The sequence below is a fragment of the Lycium barbarum genome, chromosome 1 (assembly GCF_019175385.1).
Source record: "Lycium barbarum isolate Lr01 chromosome 1, ASM1917538v2, whole genome shotgun sequence".
Taxonomy (NCBI): Eukaryota; Viridiplantae; Streptophyta; class Magnoliopsida; order Solanales; family Solanaceae; genus Lycium; species Lycium barbarum.
This window is the reverse complement of record NC_083337.1, coordinates 160,611,770-160,636,637: the sequence shown is the minus strand read 5'-3', so window position 1 is coordinate 160,636,637 and position 24,868 is coordinate 160,611,770. Positions and strand designations below refer to the sequence as shown.

At 36.8% G+C, this 24,868-nt stretch overlaps 4 protein-coding genes across 6 annotated transcripts; 1 reads left to right on the top strand and 3 right to left on the bottom strand.

Annotated features, from left to right (window-relative positions):
• Positions 1–506: 506 nt before the first annotated feature.
• Positions 507–5,087, bottom strand: LOC132602076 (alcohol dehydrogenase-like 6). The gene is made up of 10 exons (XM_060315099.1): positions 4,555–5,087; positions 4,309–4,445; positions 3,701–3,747; positions 3,186–3,508; positions 2,334–2,416; positions 2,150–2,225; positions 1,987–2,048; positions 1,195–1,290; positions 934–1,095; positions 507–830 (listed from the first exon to the last, which is right to left on the bottom strand). The coding sequence occupies exons 1-10, from the start codon at positions 4,607–4,609 to the stop codon at positions 714–716; spliced, it is 1,158 nt and encodes a 385-aa protein (XP_060171082.1). The 5' UTR covers positions 4,610–5,087; the 3' UTR covers positions 507–713.
• Positions 5,088–5,420: 333 nt separating this feature from the next.
• On the bottom strand, positions 5,421–11,808 carry LOC132602059 (uncharacterized). 2 transcript variants are annotated; one of them, XM_060315090.1, is made up of 3 exons: positions 11,497–11,808; positions 8,448–8,803; positions 5,421–8,298 (listed from the first exon to the last, which is right to left on the bottom strand). In XM_060315090.1, exons 2-3 carry the CDS (start codon positions 8,792–8,794, stop codon positions 5,994–5,996), a joined length of 2,652 nt encoding a protein of 883 aa, XP_060171073.1. In that variant the 5' UTR covers positions 8,795–8,803; positions 11,497–11,808; the 3' UTR covers positions 5,421–5,993. The 2 variants fall into 2 exon arrangements, with proteins under 2 accessions (XP_060171073.1, XP_060171065.1); XM_060315082.1 differs by lacking the exon at positions 11,497–11,808 and adding an exon at positions 10,243–10,514.
• A 511-nt stretch (positions 11,809–12,319) lies between these two features.
• On the top strand, positions 12,320–13,596 carry LOC132602048 (uncharacterized). Its single transcript, XM_060315073.1, has 2 exons — positions 12,320–13,102; positions 13,219–13,596. The coding sequence occupies exons 1-2, from the start codon at positions 12,917–12,919 to the stop codon at positions 13,420–13,422; spliced, it is 390 nt and encodes a 129-aa protein (XP_060171056.1). The 5' UTR covers positions 12,320–12,916; the 3' UTR covers positions 13,423–13,596.
• Positions 13,597–15,394: 1,798 nt separating this feature from the next.
• LOC132602031 (phytochrome-associated serine/threonine-protein phosphatase 3) lies at positions 15,395–22,197 on the bottom strand. 2 transcript variants are annotated; one of them, XM_060315065.1, is made up of 10 exons: positions 21,846–22,197; positions 19,989–20,135; positions 19,800–19,867; positions 19,208–19,265; positions 17,625–17,735; positions 17,491–17,541; positions 17,092–17,235; positions 16,914–17,020; positions 16,746–16,817; positions 15,395–15,803 (listed from the first exon to the last, which is right to left on the bottom strand). In XM_060315065.1, the coding sequence occupies exons 1-9, from the start codon at positions 21,924–21,926 to the stop codon at positions 16,763–16,765; spliced, it is 822 nt and encodes a 273-aa protein (XP_060171048.1). In that variant the 5' UTR covers positions 21,927–22,197; the 3' UTR covers positions 15,395–15,803; positions 16,746–16,762. The 2 variants fall into 2 exon arrangements, with proteins under 2 accessions (XP_060171048.1, XP_060171043.1); XM_060315060.1 differs by having other exon boundaries at positions 16,925–17,020; positions 21,846–22,194.
• Between the last annotated feature and the right edge of the window lie 2,671 nt (positions 22,198–24,868).

Sequence of the window (24,868 nt, the reverse complement as noted above, 5' to 3'; positions counted from 1 at the left end):
GATCAATGATTCAAAAGCCACAATTTGAATTGTTCTGCTACGAGTTCAAGTTCCTTTAACCAATAGTTGCTAAATTGAGCTATCTATTGACTGTGTGAAAGGAAAGAAAGTGACATTATTTTCTTCATCAAAAAAATTAGCTTTTGTTTTGATGAACAATTTTTTTATTTTTACTAAGAATATAAACCAAACTGCCGAGTTTTTTTTACCCTATACAACAACAACAACAGCCCAGTGAAATCCCACAACGTGGAGTCTGGGGAGGGTAGAGTGTACGCAGACCTTACTCCTATACAATAAGTTGGAAATAAAAAGAGGAAATTTTGCCTATTTTAGAAAATGGAAAAGAATTGCTAGAACATCACAAACTTTTTACCCTTTTTTTTTTTTTTTTTTTTGGGTATCCTTAGAGAATTACATTTGCAGACTTCGTTCGTGTGTTTGGCAATTCTTGTAGGCATCAATCACTTTGAAAAGTTGTCCATCCAAAGTTTCTTCCCTTATAATGAAAAAAAAATTATCAATAGCAAACACCACTTCTATGAACAAAAGTTCAAATTGTTCTCTCAAAATAACAGAAGATAGCAAGTGAGTTCATACACTACACTACAACATCAATTTTTTTGGCAGTTCACTGTGATTGGCTGTTTCCACGTCGCGGTAATAGAAAGCGTGAAATAATTTCAACTAGTTGCCAACCATTGGAAAACTTTCTACTTAGGCATGTGTATGACGCAGCGCAAACAAGTCCCATTTTTCATCAGATCAAAAGCCGTGTTTATGTCCTCAAAGGGCAGATTATGTGTGATCAAGTCATCTATCTCGATTTCCTGCAAGCAAAACCTCACAATGGCTTAATATTGAAATCGTTTGGAGTAAATAAACACGACGTTTTAAGGTTCATCAAGTTGCAAAAACAGTGTAACAGTCTACCTTCTTTAGGTACATATCAACTAATGAAGGAATTTCAGACTTAGGTTTCCATCCTCCAAATAAGGATCCTGTCAATGTTCTACCGGTAAGAAGAAGTCCATAATGAGCTGTTACCTCCGGCTTCAGTTTGGGCACTCCAAGGGTGACAGTCAAGCCCCATCCCTAATACAAATAAGAGAAAACAGAAAATTAGGGGTATAAATAAGAGAAAGACGTTTCTGAGAATACCGAAGAGTACTGAAATGGGGTCTCAATACTTACATCAGAACAAGATTGTAATGCAGTGGTAATCATTCCTGCATCTCCTATGCATTCAAATGAATAGTCTGCACCTCCATCAGTTATGCGTTTTATAACCTGGAACGAAAAAGTATATGGAGTTTATGAAAAGAGAACATAGTCTGTGCATGAATAGAACTAGTCCATTTGTATGCTATTTACAAAGTAAACTGCAAATTTATCCAGTATAAGAAGAGTAAAATTGAGGTGAGATTAGACCGCATTAAAGTGCATAAATTGAGACAATTCAAACATAAGTTCAATGGTCTAGGTGAATGGTACGATAGACGAAGATATAAAACATAAGATTAAAATATGATGTTGAAATTGAGGATCACTAAATAAGTGTTATGCAATGCGAAAGTACATATGAAAGTGAGAGACAAGTTTTATAGAATATCTGTATGTAAGCCCAGTGATTTATACAAGAGTGAATCTTGAGTCTCTAATGCCCAACCCTCCGTAAGATTAGTATTGTAGAAAATGGATGTTAATATGGATATGTGATCATACAAGAAAACCTATAGTATTGGATAATCCCCAAAATATTGTGTATTGCAATGTAACAGGTCCAAATACAGCAAAATGGATAATGAAATTTTATAAAACCGACACACTAGCATGATACTGAGACATAATAATTGTTGTCCTAATGCCCATGTGTTGTTTTAGACAGCTAACGTGATTGGCAAGACTCATGACTAATTAGCTAGAGAAAGAAAGAAAATAATTTACAAGCTTTTGTTGTATATTTCATGAAAAAGAAAAAAACACCTGTGGAATGGGTTCATCAGTATCATTTGGGTTCAAAAAGTCCGTCACTCCAAAAGCCTTTGCTGCACCATAATGGAAGAACAACAATAAGTTAGGGAAACTTTTCAACTGTACGTTCAAGGAAAACTTTTCAACTGTTATCAAAAGTCTTATCACGTGATACCTTTTTCATATTTATCTTGCATCGTATCAACACCAATAATTTGAGATGCTCCCCGCATTTTAGCACCTTGTGCAACCTATTAACACAGTATCTAAGCATCTTATTAACTATCATTGTCAAGTTTTTCCAGGAAAACAGTTAGCCCATATTATGTTAGCTGTTCAGTTTGGATCAATGCACTCACACAAAGGCCTACAGTCCCCAGACCAAAAATGACCACTTTTGATCCTTCAGAGATATTTGCAACCTTCCAAGCAGCACCTAGACCTGATAATTGCATTTCAATTGTGAAGGCTCTACATTATGGCTAGTTTCTAAGCTATACAAAGATAAATAGGTTAAGAATGAAAGTAACATCTAATAGCTGAAGGAGATTTAACCATTTGAAGAAAACATTTCAAATGAAAGAATGTCTACGATGCCATCAAGTAAGCTAGAATACTATCAACTTTCAGCTCAAAAGAATCCTCTTCCTTGTGAAAAGGTTTATCATTTTACAGTTTAGTAAAATGATACATATATGACTGGTGAATTTTTCTTTTTTTGATCAGGTAAAAGTTTTCATTGGCCATCTTGGCCGTATACAAGTGGTATACCAAAAAAAGAGAAACCTACAAAATATGTTTCTCTCCAAAAGACACCCAATCCTCTATACAAACATGAACTACGTGGGTGCACCAAAAGAAAGTAAGGGATCGGAGACTACTCAAATGAGTAAAGCTCATCTCCACCCCTTCAAAAGCTCTCCTATTTCTCTCCTTCCAAATGACCTACATTAAAGCAAGAGGAGTAACATTCCAAGCTCTCCTATAGTTCTATATGACAAGGGCGAATATATAACAAGCATAAAATTGAGGAAACCATTTAGATAAAAAGAGTTGCCGAACCTCATCATCAGTTCAAGAGTCTTTAACACCAAAGAATCTTAAAATCACATCCTTTTCACAAACAGAGAAACATACGTGTCTTGAAATCATAAATTTCAGTAGTAGTAAAGAAGTAAAGTGATTTAATTGAATAGTACTGCATAAATTACCTGCTGCCGCTCCACAACTGAGGAGGCAGATTTTATCCAAAGGTGCAGTTGGACTAACCTTGACCGCGCAACCAGAGTGTACAACTGCATATTCACTAAAACTTGAAACTGCACAATAATGATAAATCGGCTTCCCTTTAATATAGAACCGCGTCTTCTGATCACTATGCATAACACCTTTTCGTTCCAATCCAAGAACTTGGCAAATGTTGCTTTTGCCTGAGGTACAGTGTCTGCAACTCATGCATTCCCCAGTAAATAAGGTAAGCACATGGTCTCCTTCTACAAATTCAGTCACTCCTTGCCCAACACTCTCAACAATCCTGCAAAATTAGTAACAAGAATGAAGCTTGATTCCCTGTTCAGAAATGAGAAAATATTGAGTCGGTCAACATGTTTGGGACTGAGGCGTAGTTGTTGTGTTTGATAACTTCCTATTAGCAGCAGCATACATGTTTAAATTAAAGACCCGAAGCATTATCTTTCAAGTAGAAGGAAGAGGTAATAGAACTGACCCTGATGCTTCATGACCAAATATCCGTGGATATATAGAAGCCTGAGCCTGGAAAAGAATAATAATTTCATAATTGGCGTGAATATTTGAAGGTCTAAGAAAGTAATTCTGGTAGATTCCTCAAAATAAAACTAGTCAAAATGAGAAAAAAGACGAGATAAAGGAACAAAAAGGGGCCACGATTGAGCCTTTTGTACTGTTTCATATGTCCTCATCTACCCTCCACCCTGTACAATGTCCAAGGTTTTACTTTGGAGAACCCAAAATGAGATTAGATAAAACTGCAATATCATCAAACTTGCTGGTTTTTATGCTTAAAAAACCATATCTCTCTGAAAAAAGAAGCCCCTCTCCAGTTGGTCCAAGATTGCACACTTTGAGCACCCAATAATTCAATGTTACATTTGTAAAAATGGTTCCTCTTTATTATGATCAGCAAACTTTGATGTTTCAGTAGCCATTAGTTCCTCCTATGTACATAAAACAACAGCTTAACACAGTTCCAATCCAGCGTTTTTCTTTTGACATTTAAGTGACACCTAGTATATGCACGGCTAAAATTTCTAACCCAAAAGGAAAAAAATAAAGAAGATGAAGTAAAGATCAAACCTGTGACGACCAAGCAGTGACATCGCTACGACAGAGAGACGTACAGACAACCTTAACACGAATCTCCATTGGCTGAGGTGGACTCAGTTCCACCTCTTCTATCACCATTGGTTCTCCTGGTCCCCATGCCACAGCAGCTGAATGAATACACACAAATAAATGGGTTCATTCAAAATCAGATTCTTGATTAGGAAAGAAGAAATGAAAAAGCAAATAAAGGGCATTGAAAATGGACAAAAATACAACCTTTGCAGGTGATGACACCTGGCTGTTTGTTTTGCATTGAATCAGTAAGTGACATTTTCTTTGAAAATCCCAACTTGTACTGAAATGACTCAATCCCTTAGCCCTTTTGATTAATGCAATGAGCAAATGAAAGATTTGGACTTAGTTTTTGTGTTGTGAGACTTGGAAGGAGAAAGAGTAGAGGTAAACGAGGGGGGAGTCGTGGGTGGGTAGGTAATGAATCAAAAACTGGTTTCTATTTTTTTTTTTTTTTTTTATGTGAATTTATATTCTTCAGAGAAGTTAGGTACTGTACTTTGGGTTGACTGGTAACAACAGCTATTGGTCTCTCCACGTCCTGGCCATCTCCAAATGCACTATTTGACGCGAGTCTTGAATTTTTGGGTAAAATAGTCTAATTATGATAATTTTTTAATTGAATAAAATATAGTTATAATTGTAGAAAATTCGTTGCTTGATTCCTATTAATTTAGAACTCAGGCATAATTTAATCGAGTTTGAGTTTTGGCTTAACATTATCATTACTTGTTACTAGGACAAGTAGTTTGAAAAGAAGAGTCACAAGATTTCCTTTTGACGTTATTTAACTTCTAAGAAGAGAAGGGCAGTGCACTTGGAGCCTGGAGGTAAGATTTTCTAGACATGTGGTTGGATGGATAAAATTCTCTCACCTTTAATCAGAAATTTCGAGTTCGAGCTCGAGCCCTGAAAAAGGAAAAAATTCTTAGTGGAGAGGATGCTTACTCCTTAAATGGATCCCACATGACGCATATATGGATTAATCGAGTCGATTCAACTACCAAATGATTAAACCAAAAAATAAAGAAAATTTTCCGATGAAATTAACTTCTGAAATCTTTAGTAGATTCGTCATCCAAGATGTTTCTACTCTTCCCAGCTAGTATCAGCATATAAAAGACACCAAATAACGTTCATTTACATAATTGCATAACTTTTCACTCGATCTTTCTTTTACATATACAAATCTTGAAAGACACTCTGCATTCCACTGTAAACCAACCCTCAAATTTCTTTTGTTCCTCCCCTCTTTTCAACTTCAGCACATTAAAGAATGAGATGCTTGAGCAAAACAATACCAAGAAAACGGTCGTCCAAAATCCGAGAAAACTGAGAATTCACCATCACACGTCATGTAACATAATGATCCAACAATTCATAGTCCGAATGAAAATCATTTTTGCAATAGACAAGCTACGGGAACATCTTACCCTTGAGACCACGAATATTACCATCCTCTAACACCTTGCTTTCCGAGTTCAAAACTCGGAAACTATGGCTTTCCAAATGGAAATAAATCAGTAATGTTACTGTTTTCTGTGAAGTAGAAATGCAGAGCGCAACGAATTACAAAGATGAGCAATACATCACAAGTCACTGCCATGTAAATTATAAGAGCTGTACAAGATGCAGAAAAGGACCTATAAGGTGGCCTTGCATGAAGCTTTATTATGTCCTGGTTCCTTGCACCTGCTGCAAAGTACTGTTCTCTTATTTGGGTCTACAGTTTTAGTCTCCTCTGGTTTTTCCTCTATCGGAGATTCTGGAGGACAAGGGGGTAACACATCAACAGTACCTGACTCGCCATCTTCTTCAACTGGTGTTCCAATCCCAGGTGTCGAGTTTACAGATTCAGAATATGTAGAACGGTAACTTTCAACCGTGAAGTAACTCGAGCAGTAATCATACACACATTTACCAATATAGTTGAACACAGCAACTGCGTGGCAGCAAGGCAGCCCACTTTGTTTCCACTCCAAACACGTGCACTCACGGTTTTCAATATTCACAACGTGAGTCATCTCATCATGAACTTCAAATAGGACATCAGACGAGATTAGAACTTTTAGACCATGGGCTTTAACAGCTTCTTTCTGTATCTTTCTCTCTTTTGATGGAGTAAGTTTGGTGGACCAATTATTTGACTCCAATTTACGGTGATCTATTAGATCACCAAGCATACATTTTAAGGCTTCTATCTTTTGCATAATTGTTGATCCTCGAGAATCCTCAATCAACTTGGAGTACGGTTCTGCAACATTCTCTGTGATATAATTATAGTGCTGACCCTTAAATGACAAACTCGTCCAACCCTCGGGCTCAATCTGGATCAACCAATCATATGCAGGTGAACAAATCTGTTTAATGTGCTCGGTCGAATTTTTAAAACCACTAAATCGGACTGCATGAGCTGCAGCAAGGAAAATTTCAGGTAAAACAGCTCTCCCATCACCATGGAATGGACCCTTCATATTTCTCTTGAAGCTTTCCAAAAGATGAAAAATGGAATAGCCATGAGAAGCATTTTCAAACACCTCAAGCACAGAGTTCTTTAAATTCTTTTCTCGATCTGAAATAAAAGTTATAGATTGAGAAGTTGATAATGCAGATTTTAGTTGCTCCAAAAACCAACGCCAACTGTCATCATTTTCAATATCTATTACTGCAAAAGCAACCGGAAAGAAACCATCATCTGCATCAACCGCAGTTGCTGTTATAAGAGTCTCCTTGTACTTTGATCTTAGAGATGTAGCTTCAAGGAAAATAAGGGGTCGGCAACCGTGCTTGAAACCATGTATTGCGGCATGAAGTGAGAAAAAGAAGCGCTGCAGTCTTTTTTCATCGTCTAGCACAAGCTTAACAACAGTACCAGGATTCGTATTTACTACCTTTTCGCAAAACCAAGGCAACCTGTTATATGACTTACTGTACGAACCTTGAAGTTGCTCCTTGGCATCTTCCATCCCTCGCCATACTTGTGAATATCTCAATTTAATCCCAAAGTCACGCAAAATGCTTTTAGCGATTTCCCTGGGTTTGTCATTTGGAGAATCTCGTAACCTTTCCTTGATGATACTTACCAACCAATTCCTTGTACGATGAGCAGATTTCCAGGATTCGCCTTCACATGTATGCAAATCATTAAACTTTCTGATCTTAAATATTTGATCCGAAGGGACCCTAGATGCATGAATTTTCCAAGAACAACCCTCTACCACACATCTGCCACTTACACGGGTAGCATCATTTTTCTTCAACTTGTAGACAAAGCGATGAGCAACAGCATACTTTTGCAGTACAGCCCTGAACTCTTTCACACTCTTAAAATCCTGACCAACACCAGTAATACCTTCTTTCCAAGTGGCAACTAGTTTCTCTGGCAGATCTTCATCACGCAAAGCAATTGGAGAGGAACTGTCAAAATTATCAGGTAATTGAACACTATCTTCATCCTCCACCGAGTCATTTCTCTCCATTACACCAGTTGAACTTCGACTCTTCTTCTTTCGCGAGATTTTCTCCTTAGAATCATTATCGGTCACAACAATGGTTGGACCATTGGCACCAATTTTCCAGGAAGCAATGCGCCTGCGCTTCTTCACGGTTTCAGCAGGGGTAGCATCATAGTCAAAGCTAATTGGGCTCTGAGCACGTGAGCGTGGAGCGTAATCAGAATCATCCTCAGCAACAGAATCATCCTCAGCAACATGGCCAGAAGAATGGCCAGACGAAGAGTTTGATGAAGAAGTGGCTTGACTGGGGCTATCAGGTTCCTGGCAGCTGATATGTACATCGACCAGACAATCGCTTTGAATAGCTATAGGAGAGGCAGCAGCAGTTCGAACAGTCCTTAACGGGGTAGCCTTAGAAGGTGTTGTACTCAGACCACCAGAATCAGGTGCGGCATGATGATTTACGTTCTCAGCCAGTTTTAAGCCAATTGTCCTGCAAGTGTAGTTGATTGAGATACAGAGCAGAATGTTGATTTTATTTATTTATATAGAGTGGCTGGCAACAGGCTCGTGTTACTAAATCACATTTATCAATAACCAAAACTAATGTAAATACGTAATTAAAACTGGTTGTGTTAATACCTGTCAGTGTACGTGTTCAATGCATCACGATCAAAACCTTCCTTCCCACTGACAAAAATCTCAGCTGTAACAGAATTAGCATGAAACTCAACCATTCTTTTGAAGTCTTTTTCACTCCTTAAATTAATAAGAGTTTTCCTATTTCTTGGAAGAAAATACTTAATTGACACTGTCTTAAGCTCCAGATTACACATCTCTGCCAATTTTATCTTGAGATCATCATATGGAGTGTCTTGGTTTATATTTACAGCATTTGCCTCTCCTCCGTTATATGACAAGTTTCCATCGGCATCACTCACAAATTCACCACCAGACTGGCAAATTAAAATAAGCTTTCCCTTCACCATGGCATAAATCTTCAAAGGCCAACAGGAAAAAAAAAAGAAGCTTAAAAATGAGCCACTGTCAAATGGTCCTCTAGTAAAGATATCTTATTTGTTCGTCATGTGAGATGCCGTGTAAGCAAGGATGATTCTAAAGAATATGATGCATCAGCACTCAAATGAGGAGCTCAACTCATTTGAATTCGCATACATTCAATGTAATTAAGTCTGTAAACATATTGCTTATTATCTCTCTATCCAGATAACCACTTAAAAACCAAAAGACTTATCTCTTAATAAGTACTCAAAAGCCAAAAGAATTTGGTGGAAACCTTGAGTGACTTAATCAGCGAAAGCTGAAAATAAAATTGGCATGCAGGCATTCCTTGTAGAAACTAATTACATCTAGAATGATTAGGATGTTAGTATCAAGCAGAACCTTAGTGGCATTATAATAAAAACAGTTTCGCAAAATTATAATCTTACATTATTACGAATCTCCTTTACTCAGTATCTAGAGAAGTAGGCTTCTCACGACTCACATAATTGCACAGAAGAGTTTAAGAGGGATAACCCAATTAAGAAAGAATCAAATCTAAGAATTCTGAGGTATTATAATATATTAATATCAGTAGTTCTAGGTAGCCCTATAGAATTAGTTGAGGTGCGCGCAAGCTGGCTCGGACACCACAGTTATAAGAAAAAAAATATCTGTAGTTATCCACTTTCCTGTCAAAGCGTGGGTTTCAATGTAACCCATCAAATACACAAATACAAGCGGGAATGATATCTCAGGAAAATTCAGTCACAATTTTATACTTTTTTCATTTTGCTTTTAAGTTTTAAATAGTTGGAACTTGGAAGCTTGAAAATGATGTTACCATTTCATGCTGCACCTACAAGAAAAATAAATTATAGACAAATTTCACTGTATTCACCATTCAGCTGATTAAAAAAAAAAAAAAAAACTACCCTAGCATGTAGTTCAATCTATAATCTATATGCCTAGTTTGTCATTTTCAAGGCAGAAAGAAGGAAAACGGGACAAGACTAAAAAAAAAAAAAAAACAATTCTAGTGCGGGTTATCTCTCCTGCCTGGTTTACATACTGCTGCACAGGAGCGGGTTTTACCTATGCGCAAACATGTGCGGACCCTAAGGGTAGTGGCTGTGGTTCCTTGTCATAAAAAATAAAAGACTAAGAAAATCAATTAAAAAAAAGTAAACTTTTGGCACCTAAACTATAGAAATTTATACATATAGCTCATACAAATACATAAAACAAACAATTCAAAAGCAGCAAGTTGATTCCGTTCAAGTAGACAGTTCCCTTTGAATTTTCCGACAATGTAAGACAAGTAAAACAAGAAAAAAAAACAATTCCAAAATATACTGCAGATTATTTTATTTATATAGATAACTGTGCATAATTAAATTGATAATAGAGAGCTAAAAGAATGCGATAAACTTACCTGAAAGTGTAATTGAGAAGAAGGGAGATGGAAGTGGGGAAGGAAATTGAGAAGAAGAAAGACGGGACTGAGAAGTGAAAGAAACCCTAGAATTAGGGGTAGTTTTTGAATTACACCTAAAATGGGAGAGTGAATGGTCGATGGGATAAAACAAAAGACGGGGGGATCTTCCGGAAGAAATACTTGTTTGTGGGGCAAGATGGATAAGTTAAATTAGTTTGCGGGGCAAGATGGAAAATTTAATTAAGTACATGAAAGTGGGTCTCTTAGGAATTTACTGAAAGTTCGAGATTTACTGGATCTTTGTTATGCTCGAATCCAACTCGGACTCCGATCTTTCCTCAAAAGTAAATGTCCACTTTCTACTGGAGAAACAAAAAGAGTTGACCTTCAATTTTTTAACAAACGAATACTCCCATCGAATTATTTGTGGAATTAGTAAAAATAATTGTTTCAAATTATTAGTTGAGGTTATTAAAAATAGTTATCTCAAATTATTTTTCGTTTTAGAAGTTGAAGGCACAATTAATTATTTGTTATTCATTTTACCCTTAGTAGAATTATATCAATAATGTGGGCAGGGGTGGAGCTAGGTAGGCTCTAGGGGTGAAAAATTACACTATATATATAAGGTTAAAATTATTTTCTTATGTGTGTATAGTAGATGTGGAATTCCCTTCGCTTCTTCGTGTATTTATTTCTTCATATTTTTTAACCCTCTGAGTGAAAATCCTGGCTTCGTCACTGAATGTAGGTGATAATAAATAGAATAAATATTTAACGGAGAGAGATCATACATAAATAAGGTAAAATTAGTCAAACATATCTTCTAATTAATATTTTTTAAAGGACGTGTAACACCCAAAAAACGATAAATAATTTGAGACGGAGAGAATACTACATTGTAACCAAGGTTCATTTTAAGGATCTCTTGAGGGTTTAGCATAATAATTTAAGAAATCATTCAATAACATTAATAACAAGCGTTAGTTGACTAAATTATCATCATCTCTCCTAATAATTTGCTAAGAGGCATTTACAGGAAATTGTACATAAAATCACTTTTTCGAGCACAGTAAATTTGAATAAAAAATAATTAATGCTTTCTTGAACTCCAAAAGTGACACTTTTTTAGTATGAAATTTGTTTGGCTAAAAAATCATATTCCCTCCGTCTCAAATCATAGGCCCTAAACTTGTGAGAAGATTGCTGGTAGAGGAATTAAATTCAATGCTGGCAAATTGAGCAACTTGCCTTCGACCCTTGATCTTGCAAATGATGATGATGATTTCAAGTCCCCTATTGCTTCTACAAAAAGTTGTCAACTAGAAAGAACTCGAATTACCCGCTCGCAGACAAAGAAGGTTGATAACCTTGTTAAGAATATCAAGCCAAGACACTAAGAAATGTGGTCGACCTGAGAAAGAGTGGGGATGAAACTTGGGGATGAAGATGATGCTGCCAAAAAGAATAAAAAGAGAAAGGTCGTTAATGTTGCTGAAGGTAGTTCTTTTGCAGTATCGAAGGCACAAAGATAGCTACTCGATGCAAATTTAAAGAAAGAAAATCTCAGTTGAAGGTATCCCTTCTAACACTTATTTGTCTAACATTTCTGTTTCATTTGATGTAACGTAATTTTAACTGGGAATGAGTAGCAAGTAGTCAATTTGGTTTTAGTAATGACAAAAAGGTTTATTAGTTAAAATTTGATGCGATTAGATAAAATGTGTTTTTGTATAGGCTTGTATAATTATGTATATGTACTTGGTTTTAGTAATAACAAAAAGATTTTAGTAGTTAAAATCTGATGTGATTAGATAAAATGTGTTTTTGTATAAGCTTTGTACAGGCTTGTATAATTTTGTATACGAACTTGGTTTTAGTAACAACAAAAAGGTTTTAGTAGTTAAAATTTGATGCGATTAGATAAAATGTGTTTTTGTATAGGCTTGTATAATTTTGTATGTGTATATGCTTTTTTGATATTTTCCTCAACTCTGTTTGTATCCCTTTTTGTTCACTTATTTCTTTATTCTCTTTTCTCATGTGGAGGTTGGTGACTTTTATATACAACTGAATGAACATTTTCGGACTAGGATTAGTTGTCATACCGAGACTATTATCGGCCTTTTGAGGGAATACTTGATTGATACGCAGCTTCAGATGTTCCGTGATAGTTGCTTTGGATATTTCTTGGACCTTCCTTCTTTTAAGATCCAGAACCAGCTTATACATTGCATGTTACTGAGGGAGGTTGTCCCCAGTGTGTTACAAGAGTTTGGATTAAACTCAATGGATGTTTATTGAGATTTGGTATTGGAGAGTTCGATGTTATTACTGGTTTGAAGTGTGTTGAAGATGATGCAACTGTGTATGATAAACCAAGCGTCAATAAGTTGATGGAAGTGTATTTTCTAGAAAACACATCAATAACGAGGAAGCAGTTGCTTAATTGCTTCAAGGAAAAAGAATGGATGTCGGATGATGATGCGTTCAAGATGGCTCTGATGGTATTCATCCACCATTTCTTATTCTCATATACCGATGATCACTGTATCACCAAAGCAAATTTTGATATTATTGAAAGTGGTGAATATCAGAGTTATGCTTGGGGGAAAAATGCTTTGAAGAGATTCTCAAAACAACGAGGGATAAACTGTGTGAGTATTTGACAATGTACAGGCCTGGAGGGTTGCCGCTTGCACTACAGACATGGTTTTTCGAATGCTGCTCTACAGTCGATAAAAAACTCGTTGTTCGTGTTGGCAATAATGTGCCACGTCTTCTTAACTGGAAAGTAACTGATTCTCCGACGTATACGAGCTTGACTGACGGTGTGATTATGCCCAGTATCGACAAAGTAAAATTCTGTACCTTTTTTTAGACTTCATCTATCCTTTTTCTTCAAACTCTCTAATCTTTTTCCATAATCTTGTATATGATATACTAATTTAACCTATTTTTTCGTTTTTGTAGATGAAGTACTGCAACATTTCTCCTACCAGTGAGGAAAAATCAAACTTGAATATTGCTGTATTTTTTGAAGATATCAATGCCGACTATGTTTTTTCACGGGGTTTGCCTGCTTTTCAAAATGATGATTCTAACATTTCATCCCCACCTCATCCTCGAAATATGGAGCAGCAGCCTAAACAACCTCATCCTCAAAATACGGAGTAACAACACATATTGAGACGTGATCCTTCCGGGAGCAGGAGTAGTGATGATTTGAAGGCTGAATTTAATCTGTTGAGGGGTGACATTTCAAAGGTACTGCATCTTGATCTTTTTGTACGTTGTCAGATGTTTTTGTATACACGTGTTTGTTAGCTTAATTTATGTCGTTTTTTCTTTTTTCTAGCTTACTCATACAGTTGCGGCACTCAACATTTACATCAAATCTTCCTTTGGAAAAATATTCGAGCATCTGAAAATTAAGCAAATCTTTGAAAGAAAGATTTGATGCTCGAATATTTTTTTCCGAGTCCGGAACCAAAATGCCCCAAAAAAAACATTTTGAATCAAAATACCCCAACAAAAAAAATGTTACTAAAATGCCTTTAGTGCAGTAAATTACTGCGCTAAAGCACTTAACGGGGACGGCTCCGTTAACTGTTATAGCACAGTAAATTGTTGCGCTATAGTGCCTCCTTTTTTTTTTGCCCTTTTGGTTAACCCTTCTTCCATTACACTTTTTAACGTACTTTGACCATAGATTAATCATGCTTCGGGACCCTGAAATTTCAATATTTTATATAGAACCCTACTTATTTTTGTGCGATTAATAAGGTAGGATCAATACATCAAGGATACGCAAAAGTTCGGATGGCCGTTTTAGTGACTGAAAAGTGCTCGAACGCCATTTTCGTTTGAAGGCTCGGTGACATTAGCTTGAAGTTCTTTACGAATACTTAAACTTGTTCATTAATAATTAATCAAAAGTTAGTCAAAATGGCAGCATTCATACAAAAAAAAATAAACTTAATTAAATTGCATCATTCATTCATAACCTTGAGTAGATGAAAATATTTAACATACTAATTAATAAGAAAGCCAAACTTTTTAAAATACAATCATCAAAGTAAGAAAAAAACTTAAAAAACATTCATCAATTAATGCCCTTGAGTTGATCTTCCGCCACCACCACTAGATGTGCCACCACCACTAGAGGTACTTCCACCACGAAAGTTTCCCCCACCACGAGAGGTACTTCCACCGCGAGATGTAGTTTGACCACCATGCCGTAAGGGACACTTGCACTTATCATGACCAACATAATTGCAAAATGAGCATTTTCGAGTGTATCTCCCCGGTGGAACATCCATTTCATTATGAATACGCGAGTACGCATTCTTTCTGAATTTACGGATAAATGCTTTATTTGCAACCATTGAAAATGGATCCGGTGGCCAATAACTCTCACCGCCAAAGGTCGAGTTGGAAGGATTGTAGTTTGACCTGTTATCCAATCCATCTTAACTCATTCCACACGGACTCAACTAAATTTTGAACGAAGTCATGACTCATTTATCGGCTCAATTTACTTTAACCCGCTAAAATTGGACCCAAACAGCACAATTGATTCTCTTATCAATCTACTACATGACATCCCGGATATGTCCTCAATATAGCATATAGAGGGACTAAGACTCTCACTGCCAAACCCATCATATCAAAAGCAAAAAAGAAAAGGCTAAAAGAAAACACCGTACATAAGAAACAAAGCCAAAGATAAAGTTTTACTCAAACCACCAAGAAATAAGCACCCAAACTCTTGCTCGTACTGTTACACAGTAAATTCAAATAAATGAAACCAGAAGTTTATTACGTTCTCCCTGCTTCCGGAAATGGTGGAACGAATGAGCACTTGAAAACTGAAGAGTGAAGACCAACAGCAGTTACGATGTTAAATAATGGTGAAAAGTTGCTGCACAAACAACTACGTTTTTGGTACACTGAAGCTGCAACGTATTGAAACTTTCTCGAGGAAAAAATGAAGTCTCCTTTGAGAAGCAAAACAAAAGTCAATCTCAAATCTTGATTCTTGACCTCAGATGCTGCAACTACCATACTTCACAACTACCAGGTGCACTAATTTCTAATACTCCCATTTTGAGTGTAAATGGACTCATATTTCAAGTGAAGACTGATAGGACAAGAAAAGTGTACTCTAGCATTGCAAGAAGAAATCTAAGATCTGGTAATTGGATCTGTGGTAGAATTCAAAATATAACACAGGTAAGAATAATTATGGAACAGAGGGAACAAACATTAAAGGCCATTGTAAATACATAGCACAAACTATTCAAAAGCAGGATCAGCCCAACAAGCTAGGGTGTGTATTGCCATCTTGTGAGAGCAGCAAGCCACACAGCAATCTGGTTCCCACCAAGTAGACAGTTTCTGCTTCAATTTCCCTCTAATAAGGGACGGCACGGAGTGCAGAAATAATATCAATCAAGAAGGTAAGTACCCACTCATAAGAAATAAGGTACTCCTGTCCTGGGTCCTCGCATCTGGTTGTTTTCTTCAGTTTCAGTGAAGAACTTGACCTCTCTCTCCTGATAAAACAAAACAAAAATAAGAACAAAAAAGATTCTACCAAACACAGTAACTGACAGCAAAAATTCCATATTAAAAAAGGTTGTTGGGAAAGAGGAGGGAAATGAAACTTATAGAAAGGACATAAATTTATAAAATAAAAAAAAATAAAGAACAGATACAAAGAGATGCAAAGCTAACACTAGACGTTCCAAAAGACTGGAGTTTAGATCATAGAACAAGTGCCAGTGGAGGAGGCTCTAAAGAGAAACTGCCTAAAATACTTAATGTTTTCTCCATCTTCCAACAACATAGCTTAAGCCAGTACAACTCTGCAGTTCCACTCCCTGCTTAATACTTTTATTTAATTTCTATCCCCCACTCAATCCATTGATAATGAACCATCAACTCTTCTATGAAGGGATTGAAGTCCATGCAAGCACAAGTCCAGTTGATTCGTATATCTATAATTCTAGTGTGTAGTGGTAGACAAATGTTATGACATCTTCTAAATCTAATACGATTCACCAAGCGAGAGCAACAAAGCAGTTCCACGAAGATCTTTACAGAGGAACAGTGAGCATCATTATCTCGCATCACATTTCCCAATCTTTTATACTGGAACATGATACGTCCTAGATCATAAAAAATTAAGAGGATCTATTTCGATTTAAGTATTTAACAATTGCTTTGCCACATTCCATCAACTATTCACTAATAAGAAAACAAAGTTAGCGATGAAGTCCTAGAGATGAACGCCCTTCTATGATCTAAATACGATAGGCAAACTTCAATTAATCTATTGTAACACACATATATATATAAATGTATTGCAATGCACAACATGTTGAATCGAGTGAATTGCAAGATCAACAACAACAATAGGGCATTACTAGCTAATCCCTTTATTTCAGAAAGGCTAACTAGAAGTTGAATAAGCAAGAAAAAGAGAGCAACTGTACCATATTCTCATTGAAGCTCAATATTGAAGCAACATTTCCACAGCGATAACAGTAGTTGGGAGCAGACCAAACCTTCATAGTTCAAAAGAAAGGGTGACACAATAGATATATACTACTACTACATGTTTAAAAGAACGTCTGTTAAACATGCAATAAAAAATATATTACTTAGTACTCACAGTAACGAGTCCTTTGTCCTGGAACATGTACTTCAGACCTTCCTGGACAAGTTGGTGAGCCCGGCAAACTAGATCCAACTTATTGATGTGATTAAACTGCAAATATGGCATTAGAATATTGTTAGAAAAGGATTTGTAGCGATATCTAACATCTTTAACCCACATACCTCAGTGGTAACCCTGGATCCAAACAGCCAACCTGCTCCTCGAGGACTTACTGCCCATGTTTCAATATCTTCAGGGTCGCTCCACATAAGATCGCAAAAAGGCCCTTCATGGGGAATTTCACAATTACGGTCAATGACCCTAATCTGCATGTCATAACAAAAAAGAAGCTACATTAGTTCCTTTTTTCTTTTTTTTTTTTTGGTTAACCGAGAAATCCAATATTCTAGCTTCAAACTCCGTGGACAACCAAGAAGCAACATTAGCTCTCTATGATCCCACATATTGATTTCATTGTCTAACTGAAGATATATCACATCCAGACACTTAAACAATCTGAAACCTGTTACAGTAAGAACCCCAAACAGAACCCCAAACACGTCAACAATCAAGTCACCTACCTGATCAATAGTCCTAACATCTGGAGAAAGGCCACCGTGGACACATAGTACCTGCAATGCAACATCGGCAGATTAATAGGATACAAAAGAGATGGGCAAACAATTATTGTCTTATGAAGAGTAACAGAACATACTGTTCCATCTATAATTGCCGAGAGGGTAAGATAGTCAAATACATCAGTGCAATACCGCCAAGCATTCGCATTTCCATACTTTCTTTGGCATTCATCATAGAATCCATAGACCTATTACCAAAAAAAGGTAGAAATTGAAGATCAGAGTATAGCATGTCTAGGAGATCTTGTCCTTTGCATACCATGCATAAATCCATCCTAAGAAGCAAATTTTCAAAGAGATCTAAGTGACAACAGAACGAAGCCGAAGGTATCAACTAAAATAAGCGCAGCAGCAACAATAATAAAATTAATAAACAAATATTGAATAAAACTCAAGTTATGTATTCAAAACATCTGTTCCAGCAAATATTGATAATCACTTCTCTGATAGATCGAGCCGAGAGAAATCTTTCCATTCTATAGGAACAAGTTTTTTTCTTATAAGGTCTATAGGAGGAAGATCACAAAGTAAGCTCCCTCCAGAAAGTGTCAACATTAACTGCACCAAGCTTAAAGGCTACTCCAGTTAGCTCTTTGCAAAACAGTCATCATGAGCCGCCTTACTGATATTTCAAGGCTAGAACCCACAACACTAGCATGAGCATACAATGCAATGACAAGTAATCATTAAGAACACAAGAAAGTAAAATTTATTACACATCGTCCAGACATGAGTTCAAGAAAAGAAACTCTCGCAGAGAATAATGGCCAGCTCATTTTCTCTTTATCTTTTTTATATATAATTGAGAAATACCATGCATTAGCTGGCCCAACTGCAAATGACCCACAAGTTCAAAAACTCGGCGGAGTAAGGTCCGACCTTTTATCTTGCAACAACAGACCCAATATAATCCCACAAGTGGGGTCCGGTGAGGGTAGAGTGTACGCAGACCTTACCTCTACCTTGAGATGTAGAGAGGCTGTTTCCGAAAGACCCCCGGCTCAAGAAAAAACATGACAAAAGGGATCAGATAAGAATTGACCCTTTATCTTGCTTCCACTTAGTAGTTAAAGCCTAGGATTTCCACCACCACCAGCAGGGTTCGAACATGTGGCATGCGCCCTACCCACACATCCCCTTGCATTCTTACCACTGATACTGATCAAAGGCCTTGGGAGCCTTCTTTCTTTTTCTTCTTCTTCTTTTTTTTTTTTTTTTTTTTTTGTAGATAAGGTAAGGTAGTGTAATTGATATAATGGTACCAAGCTGGTACTGCCATAAACTAAAAAGTCGGGTAGCAGTCTCTTTCCTATATTACATCATTAGAGAATCCAAGAATTCCAAAGTTGAGCTGGACACTCTAGCAAACAGCTCTTACACCGGAAATGCAAATTAGGTATATATAATTGTACTACAAAACAGAAAAATGTTGCTTTTCCCCATAATTAGTCAGACTCCCAAAGGCCTTTGCAATCAAAGCAACAAACCAATTGCTTCTTTAAGAAGGAAAGGAGGAAGAAGAACCCGGGGGGAGGGGGGGAAGAATGGCTCCCTTCAAAATAATCATTAAAATAAAGAAACCCAAGCACATCTATGCTACTTGCGTCTAACACCCACTTCTTAACTAGCTATTATCTGTGAATTTCATAACATCTAATACCTGAGTTAGCTGTCTGCTCTCATGATTCCCGCGTAGAAGAGTAATGTTGGCAGGATATCTGATAGCAAATAAAAAACACAATGTAGATAAATAAGAATGAATGCCCTATCACCTTTCAAAAGACTAGCAGGAAAATCAACAGATACCACTGCCATACAAAATTCAAATTTGTTCAACTAAAGCAAAGAAGATAATGAGTCAATCGTTAAAGATGAAGATATTGGGTAAAGTGGAAAGATAGAGAACAAGAGAAGGGGAACCATTATAACATATAGGCAAAAGCATGAAGATGATAAAAGCTCAACACTTCCCGAGAGTATCAAAATTGATTTTTTAAAGAAAATATTACTCAAAGTAATTTCATTGAAAAGATAAATACAACGTTTATCAAAATATACGTGTCCATATCACAAAGTTCACAGGGCAATTAACAATTTTTTCAAGCCAATGCTTCATCCTGATACAGTAATGGATACGCAGTGATGCCATTTTTCTAAAAGCAGACAAGTCTCCCTTGCTCATGTTCCATTGTCATCTAAAAAAAAAAGGTAGACAAGTGATACAAATTCTATACAAAATTTTCTTACCATACCTTGCTTTAAGGAGCAACAAAATTGTGAAAACTTCGAGACTATTGTATCCACGATCAACAAAATCTCCCTGCCCAAATATGAGAGATCTTACAAAAGAAGGGCTGAACTAGAATCCTGGCATAAATTTTTTAACAAGATAATCCGTAAAAGTCCATCTATGGACTAGGAATAAACTATATGAATTTTACCATAAAGATGTAATTTGTCTCTGGCACATGACCTCCAGTGTGGAAAAGTTTCATTAGATCATGAAATTGGCCGTGTATATCCCCACAAACAGTAACTGGACTATTGACAGGTTGCACATTTGACTCCTCAATCAGGATCTCCTTAACCTGTGAAAAAGTGTCACATGTTTTAGACATAAATGAAATACAATTCATGCTCTCAAGTGAAACTAGAAGTGATGCTGAAGTGCAGGCAGTAAACATTATTGATCAAACGCAAAAAAAGACAAATCATGATATCCTCCTACTACAACCTTTAACTCCAATAACTATTGTTAATGTGACTGACTGATGTGCAGGAAGAAGATACCAAACTAATGCGCCATCAGTATCTTGTGCCATATGCAATCTAACACATCTCTGAATAATATCTATAGAAGAAGCAATTTAGACCTACGCTTATTTGTGTAATGTGCCATACTTCAGATAGTCATTCTTTTTATTCTTGACTCTCGATCATGCATATCAAAAGAAGACAAGCTCATGTTAAGCTGGATTGATTATTAACACACGAAGTCAGGTTGCAATAATATTTGTCAGAAGACTACTTGAGAGGAGGAGATACAACCCACACTTCTGTAAAAACCAGTATTTATAAGCTATATGCGAATATAATCCAGCTGAGGCAGAAGGCAAAAAGGAGGGTGAGGAGATGCGAGATAAACAAGGAAGATAAAATGTAATAATAAATTTCTCTTCTTATTCTTTGTTCTTTCCTGGCTTTGTTCCTCCCTGCAGTAAGAACTTCATCCTCCATTGCCGATTATTTTGGCTCACCCAGCTGTCCTATATGATATTGCTCTGTAGATGTTCTGCCCTTCCTACGCTATTCATATTAGTATCCGCAAATCAGCATTTCTTGATTGGACAGAATTTTAGAGCTTAGCTGGTGCACTAAAATGAGAATGATTTCTCATTTTTAGTGCAAGGTCGGTCCTAAACAAATGCTGTGTAAGTCATAATTGATTCCTGTGACAAACTAATTATGCTTTATAGCCTATTTCTCACTTATTTTGTACTACCATATTAGTGCCTGTGAAACTTTTTCCTTCTAGATGACATCTTTACCGCTATTACAACCCCCCCCCCCCCCCCCCAAAAAAAAAAAAATCAACCAACATGAAGTTTTTACCGGCAAAACTTAATGAACTTTGTTCTTTTGAAATTAGTGGGGGACACGTCTTGTTAACATGCAAATGTGATTCCTATAAAACACGTCTACTAAATGGAGAAATTTCCTGGAACAGGAGCAAACACTCGCTAAATCAAGCTCCAAAGAACGACTTGCAGCTCACCTAAGAAAACCATTAACTTGTGCAAGTGACAGTGGGACTAATCTTCTGAATGCCACTCTACATAAATAATCCCCATACATTTCTCCCGTCCACACAAGCCTAAAAGCAATATCAACAATATCTACCAGCTAAAATCCAAAAACAAAAATCACGGCTTTCCCGTGGGTAATGAACCAAGTGGAAAGATCACTATAACTTCTATTACAACAACAACATACCCAGTGTAGTCCCAAAATTGGGGTATGGGGAGGGTAGGATGTACGCATACCTTACCCCTACCTTTGTGGGGTAGATCAATATAACTTGTATTATTACTAGGAATTAAAAAACTTTACCAAAAAAAAAAAAAAAAAAAAAAACAGTACACAACTTGTTAGACATGTGTCAACAAATCAATCAATGAACCTCTCAAACCTTACCTATTTAGGCTGAGCTATGGGAATCTTCTACATCTATTTTTCCGACTACTTTCATGTAAAATACTTGTAATGAGATTTTTAAGGATAATAGTATAAAAACATACGTATTCACAGAGGAGCTGAAGCTCGTCCTCAGCCAGATGTTGTCCCTCTTTAACCTTCGCTATCCACTGGTCCAAATCCATCTCCCTTTTTCTAAATCTAGTGTTCCTTCTTCCTTGCAATTAAAACTACCAGTTGTATATAAATGTAAGGATTTTTCTGAAATGTAGTGTGGAAGAGACGATTATTCAGCTTTCGTTACGTGATTGATTGGATACTTCTGCCCAAAACCCCCCAATCGGAGAAAACAGAGTTTTCCGATCCCTTCGGGTGGAGTTAATTTTGAAACCCTGGCCAAGTGAGACTTTACGTACAGCGGTATTTTGGCCAGAAATTGATGGGACTGTTTTACCGGCTTTTTTAATTATAGGTGACAAATAGATTTTAAAATTGAGTTGATAACTCTAATTTTTTTAATTGAGTAGGGTGATAAACTTTAAATTAGTGATTAGGGAGTTTTGACTCACTCCAAAGTTATATTTTTAATACGTTGACCTCAAGCTTTATTTTTTACACTTTGCCCTCAAGTTTTATTTTTATACTTTGACCCAACCCATATAACCTTGCAGAGCCAAAAAAACGCGCCAAATTTTATGTTTGCCTGCGTCGTTTCCACCATTTTTTGCTCTTCTTTTTTGCTTCATTTCTTCTTCTTCTTGCTGCTTCTTCTTGCTTCTTTTTCTTATTCTGCTGCTCGTTTCTTCTTCTTCTTCTTCGTCTTGACTGGATTTTGCTCAAGAAAGAAAAAAACAAGACCACCTGATTTTGCAATTTTTTGACTGAATTTCATTCGTGTAGCACTGGGAATTACTTCATAACTCATTTCATTGTTCTGCTTTCTTCTTCTTATTTTTCTTCTTCTTCTTCTTCGCCCGCCATTGTTGCTCAAGAAAGAAAAAAATGTGACCACCCGATTTTGCAATTTTTTGACTGGATTTTGTTGGTGTAGCACTGGCAATTACTTCATAAGCGTTTTCCGCTCATTTGGTAAGTACAACAATGCTGTTTTATTTCAATTTTTCACCTGGGTATAAATCTACTGATTTTCCAACAACTTACAGTAGTTGTTGTAGTTGTTGCAACATATAATGTGGTTGTTGCAACTTCTACAACAGATTATGAAGTTGTTGTAATTGTTAAATAAATAACCTGCAACAACTGAGTGAGTTGTTGCAATAGGTATTCCACTTGTTGCAACAACTCAACGATCTGTTGGAGTCAACTTCAGTTTTTGTCTGAAACAGAACCCAAAAAACTGAAGCCGCTTCCAACAGATTATTGACTTGCTGCAACAAGTTGTATAGTTGTTGCAACAGGTGTTCCACTTGTTGCAATAATTCAACTATCTGTTGGAGTCAGCTTCAATTTTTGTCTGAAACGTAACCCAAAAAACTGAAGCTGCTTCCAACAGATTATTGACTTGCTGCAACAAGTTGTATAGTTGTTGCAACAGGTGTTCCACTTGTTGCAACAACTCAACTATCTGTTAGAGTCAGCTTCAATTTTTGTCTGAAACAGAACCCAAAAAACTGAAGCTGCTTCCAACAGATTATTGACTTGCTGCAACAAGTGTACTACTTGTTGCAACAACTCGATAATCTGTTGGACATCTTCAACAGTCTGAAACATTACCCCAAAAAAACTGAAGCTGACTCCAACAGATTAGTGACTTGTTGCAACAATTTTATTACCTCTTGCAACAAGTAGTCCACTTGTTCCAACAAGTCAATAATCTGTTGGAACAACTGCTGTAGCTGTTTCATTTTGTTATAGATTGGTATGTCCTCTCATGACCAATTTTTTGTTAAACAAAATATCTTCAGGTACCTCGAACACCACTAATGGAGGACTCAATAACAATAGGGGTTGATTGCCATGGTGAATGGATCGAGAAGAACAATCGATATATTTGGCGATGGAAGGGTAGTGACACGTTAGAGACGATAGTGATGATTGTCCAAAGAGATGTTATGTTCGATGATTTTGTGAACCTAATCATCACCTATTGCGAATTAATTTGTGAACCAAAAGATCTTGCCATCACTTACATGCACAGTTTTTTTGAAAATCAGAGGGTCTTGCCATTTAAGATAACTGATCAAGTTCGTTTGCGTGCTTATTTGAATGATGTAGCTAGGCCCATTTTAAGGGTATACGTTGTTGGAAGCCCAGTAGAGAACCACAATTTATCTCAAGACCAACAAGATGTGTTAAATGATGAATTAGATGGAGTGGATGTGGATATCCCAGATAATGGAAGTGGGGCTGACCCGATTCCTATACCCGAAGTTGCGAGCAATACAGTGGGCACTACACAATCAATACAGTCTAGCCATGTTCAAGATGATGAAACGGGTTTTTATAAAGGAATGTCATTCAAGAACAAGGAAGAACTAGCCACTTAGTTGAAACTTGCTTGCTTGAAGAAAGATTTTACAATCAAGAAGGTGATTAATTTGCGTACTGTGTATTGCTTCAGATGTGTACATCTGGAGTGCAAGTGGTGGCTGAGGGCTGTGAAGCTTTTAAGTTCTGACAGATTTTGTATCAGAACCTACATAAAGCATCACACATGTGGTTCTGAGCACATTACGAGCCATAATCCACACGCTACTGCGAAAGTCATTGGTGAATACTTCAAAGATAAGTTTCCTTACGGTAAAGGCCCATCTACAAAAGATATAAGTCAATCAATCCGTACAGATTTGGGTTGTAAGGTAAGTTATTGGAAGGTCTGGAAGGGCATGGAGATTGCAAAGGCTTTGACAAGGGGGACACATGAGCACGGGTATGCGGTGCTTGATGCGTACCGTTATATGCTTCGTTCTGCAAATCCAGGAAGTAAGACGGCATTGACGGTTGATGAAAATGGGAAGTTCAAGTACTTTTTTGTAGCCTATAAGGCTTGGATGCTTGGTTTTGCGCAAATAAAAAAAGTCATAGCTGTCGATAGGACATTCTTGAGGAGCAAGTATGAAGGAGTGTTGTTGTCAGCAGTCGCACAAGATGCGGAGAATCATATTTT

What these genes read in the sequence shown, in the direction of transcription:
- LOC132602059 (XM_060315090.1), bottom strand. Translation starts at nt 8,794, where the DNA reads ATGGTGAAGGGAAAGCTTATTTTAATTTGCCAGTCTGGTGGTGAATTT. An exon ending in TTGAACACGTACACTGACAG is followed by an intron (nt 8,299 to 8,447) that starts GTATTAACACAA and finishes CTACACTTGCAG; the next exon opens with GACAATTGGCTTAAAACTGG.
- LOC132602076 (XM_060315099.1), bottom strand. Translation starts at nt 4,609, where the DNA reads ATGTCACTTACTGATTCAATGCAAAACAAACAGCCAGGTGTCATCACC. An exon ending in CATTACAATCTTGTTCTGAT is followed by an intron (nt 1,096 to 1,194) that starts GTAAGTATTGAG and finishes TATTTGTATTAG; the next exon opens with GGATGGGGCTTGACTGTCAC. An exon ending in TTGATATGTACCTAAAGAAG is followed by an intron (nt 831 to 933) that starts GTAGACTGTTAC and finishes TTTTGCTTGCAG; the next exon opens with GAAATCGAGATAGATGACTT.
- LOC132602048 (XM_060315073.1), top strand. Translation starts at nt 12,917, where the DNA reads ATGTACAGGCCTGGAGGGTTGCCGCTTGCACTACAGACATGGTTTTTC. An exon ending in TTATGCCCAGTATCGACAAA is followed by an intron (nt 13,103 to 13,218) that starts GTAAAATTCTGT and finishes TCGTTTTTGTAG; the next exon opens with ATGAAGTACTGCAACATTTC.
- LOC132602031 (XM_060315060.1), bottom strand. Translation starts at nt 21,926, where the DNA reads ATGGATTTGGACCAGTGGATAGCGAAGGTTAAAGAGGGACAACATCTG. An exon ending in TTGTTGCTCCTTAAAGCAAG is followed by an intron (nt 19,266 to 19,799) that starts GTATGGTAAGAA and finishes ATTTGCTATCAG; the next exon opens with ATATCCTGCCAACATTACTC. An exon ending in TGAGCTTCAATGAGAATATG is followed by an intron (nt 15,804 to 16,745) that starts GTACAGTTGCTC and finishes TTGTTTTATCAG; the next exon opens with GAGAGAGAGGTCAAGTTCTT.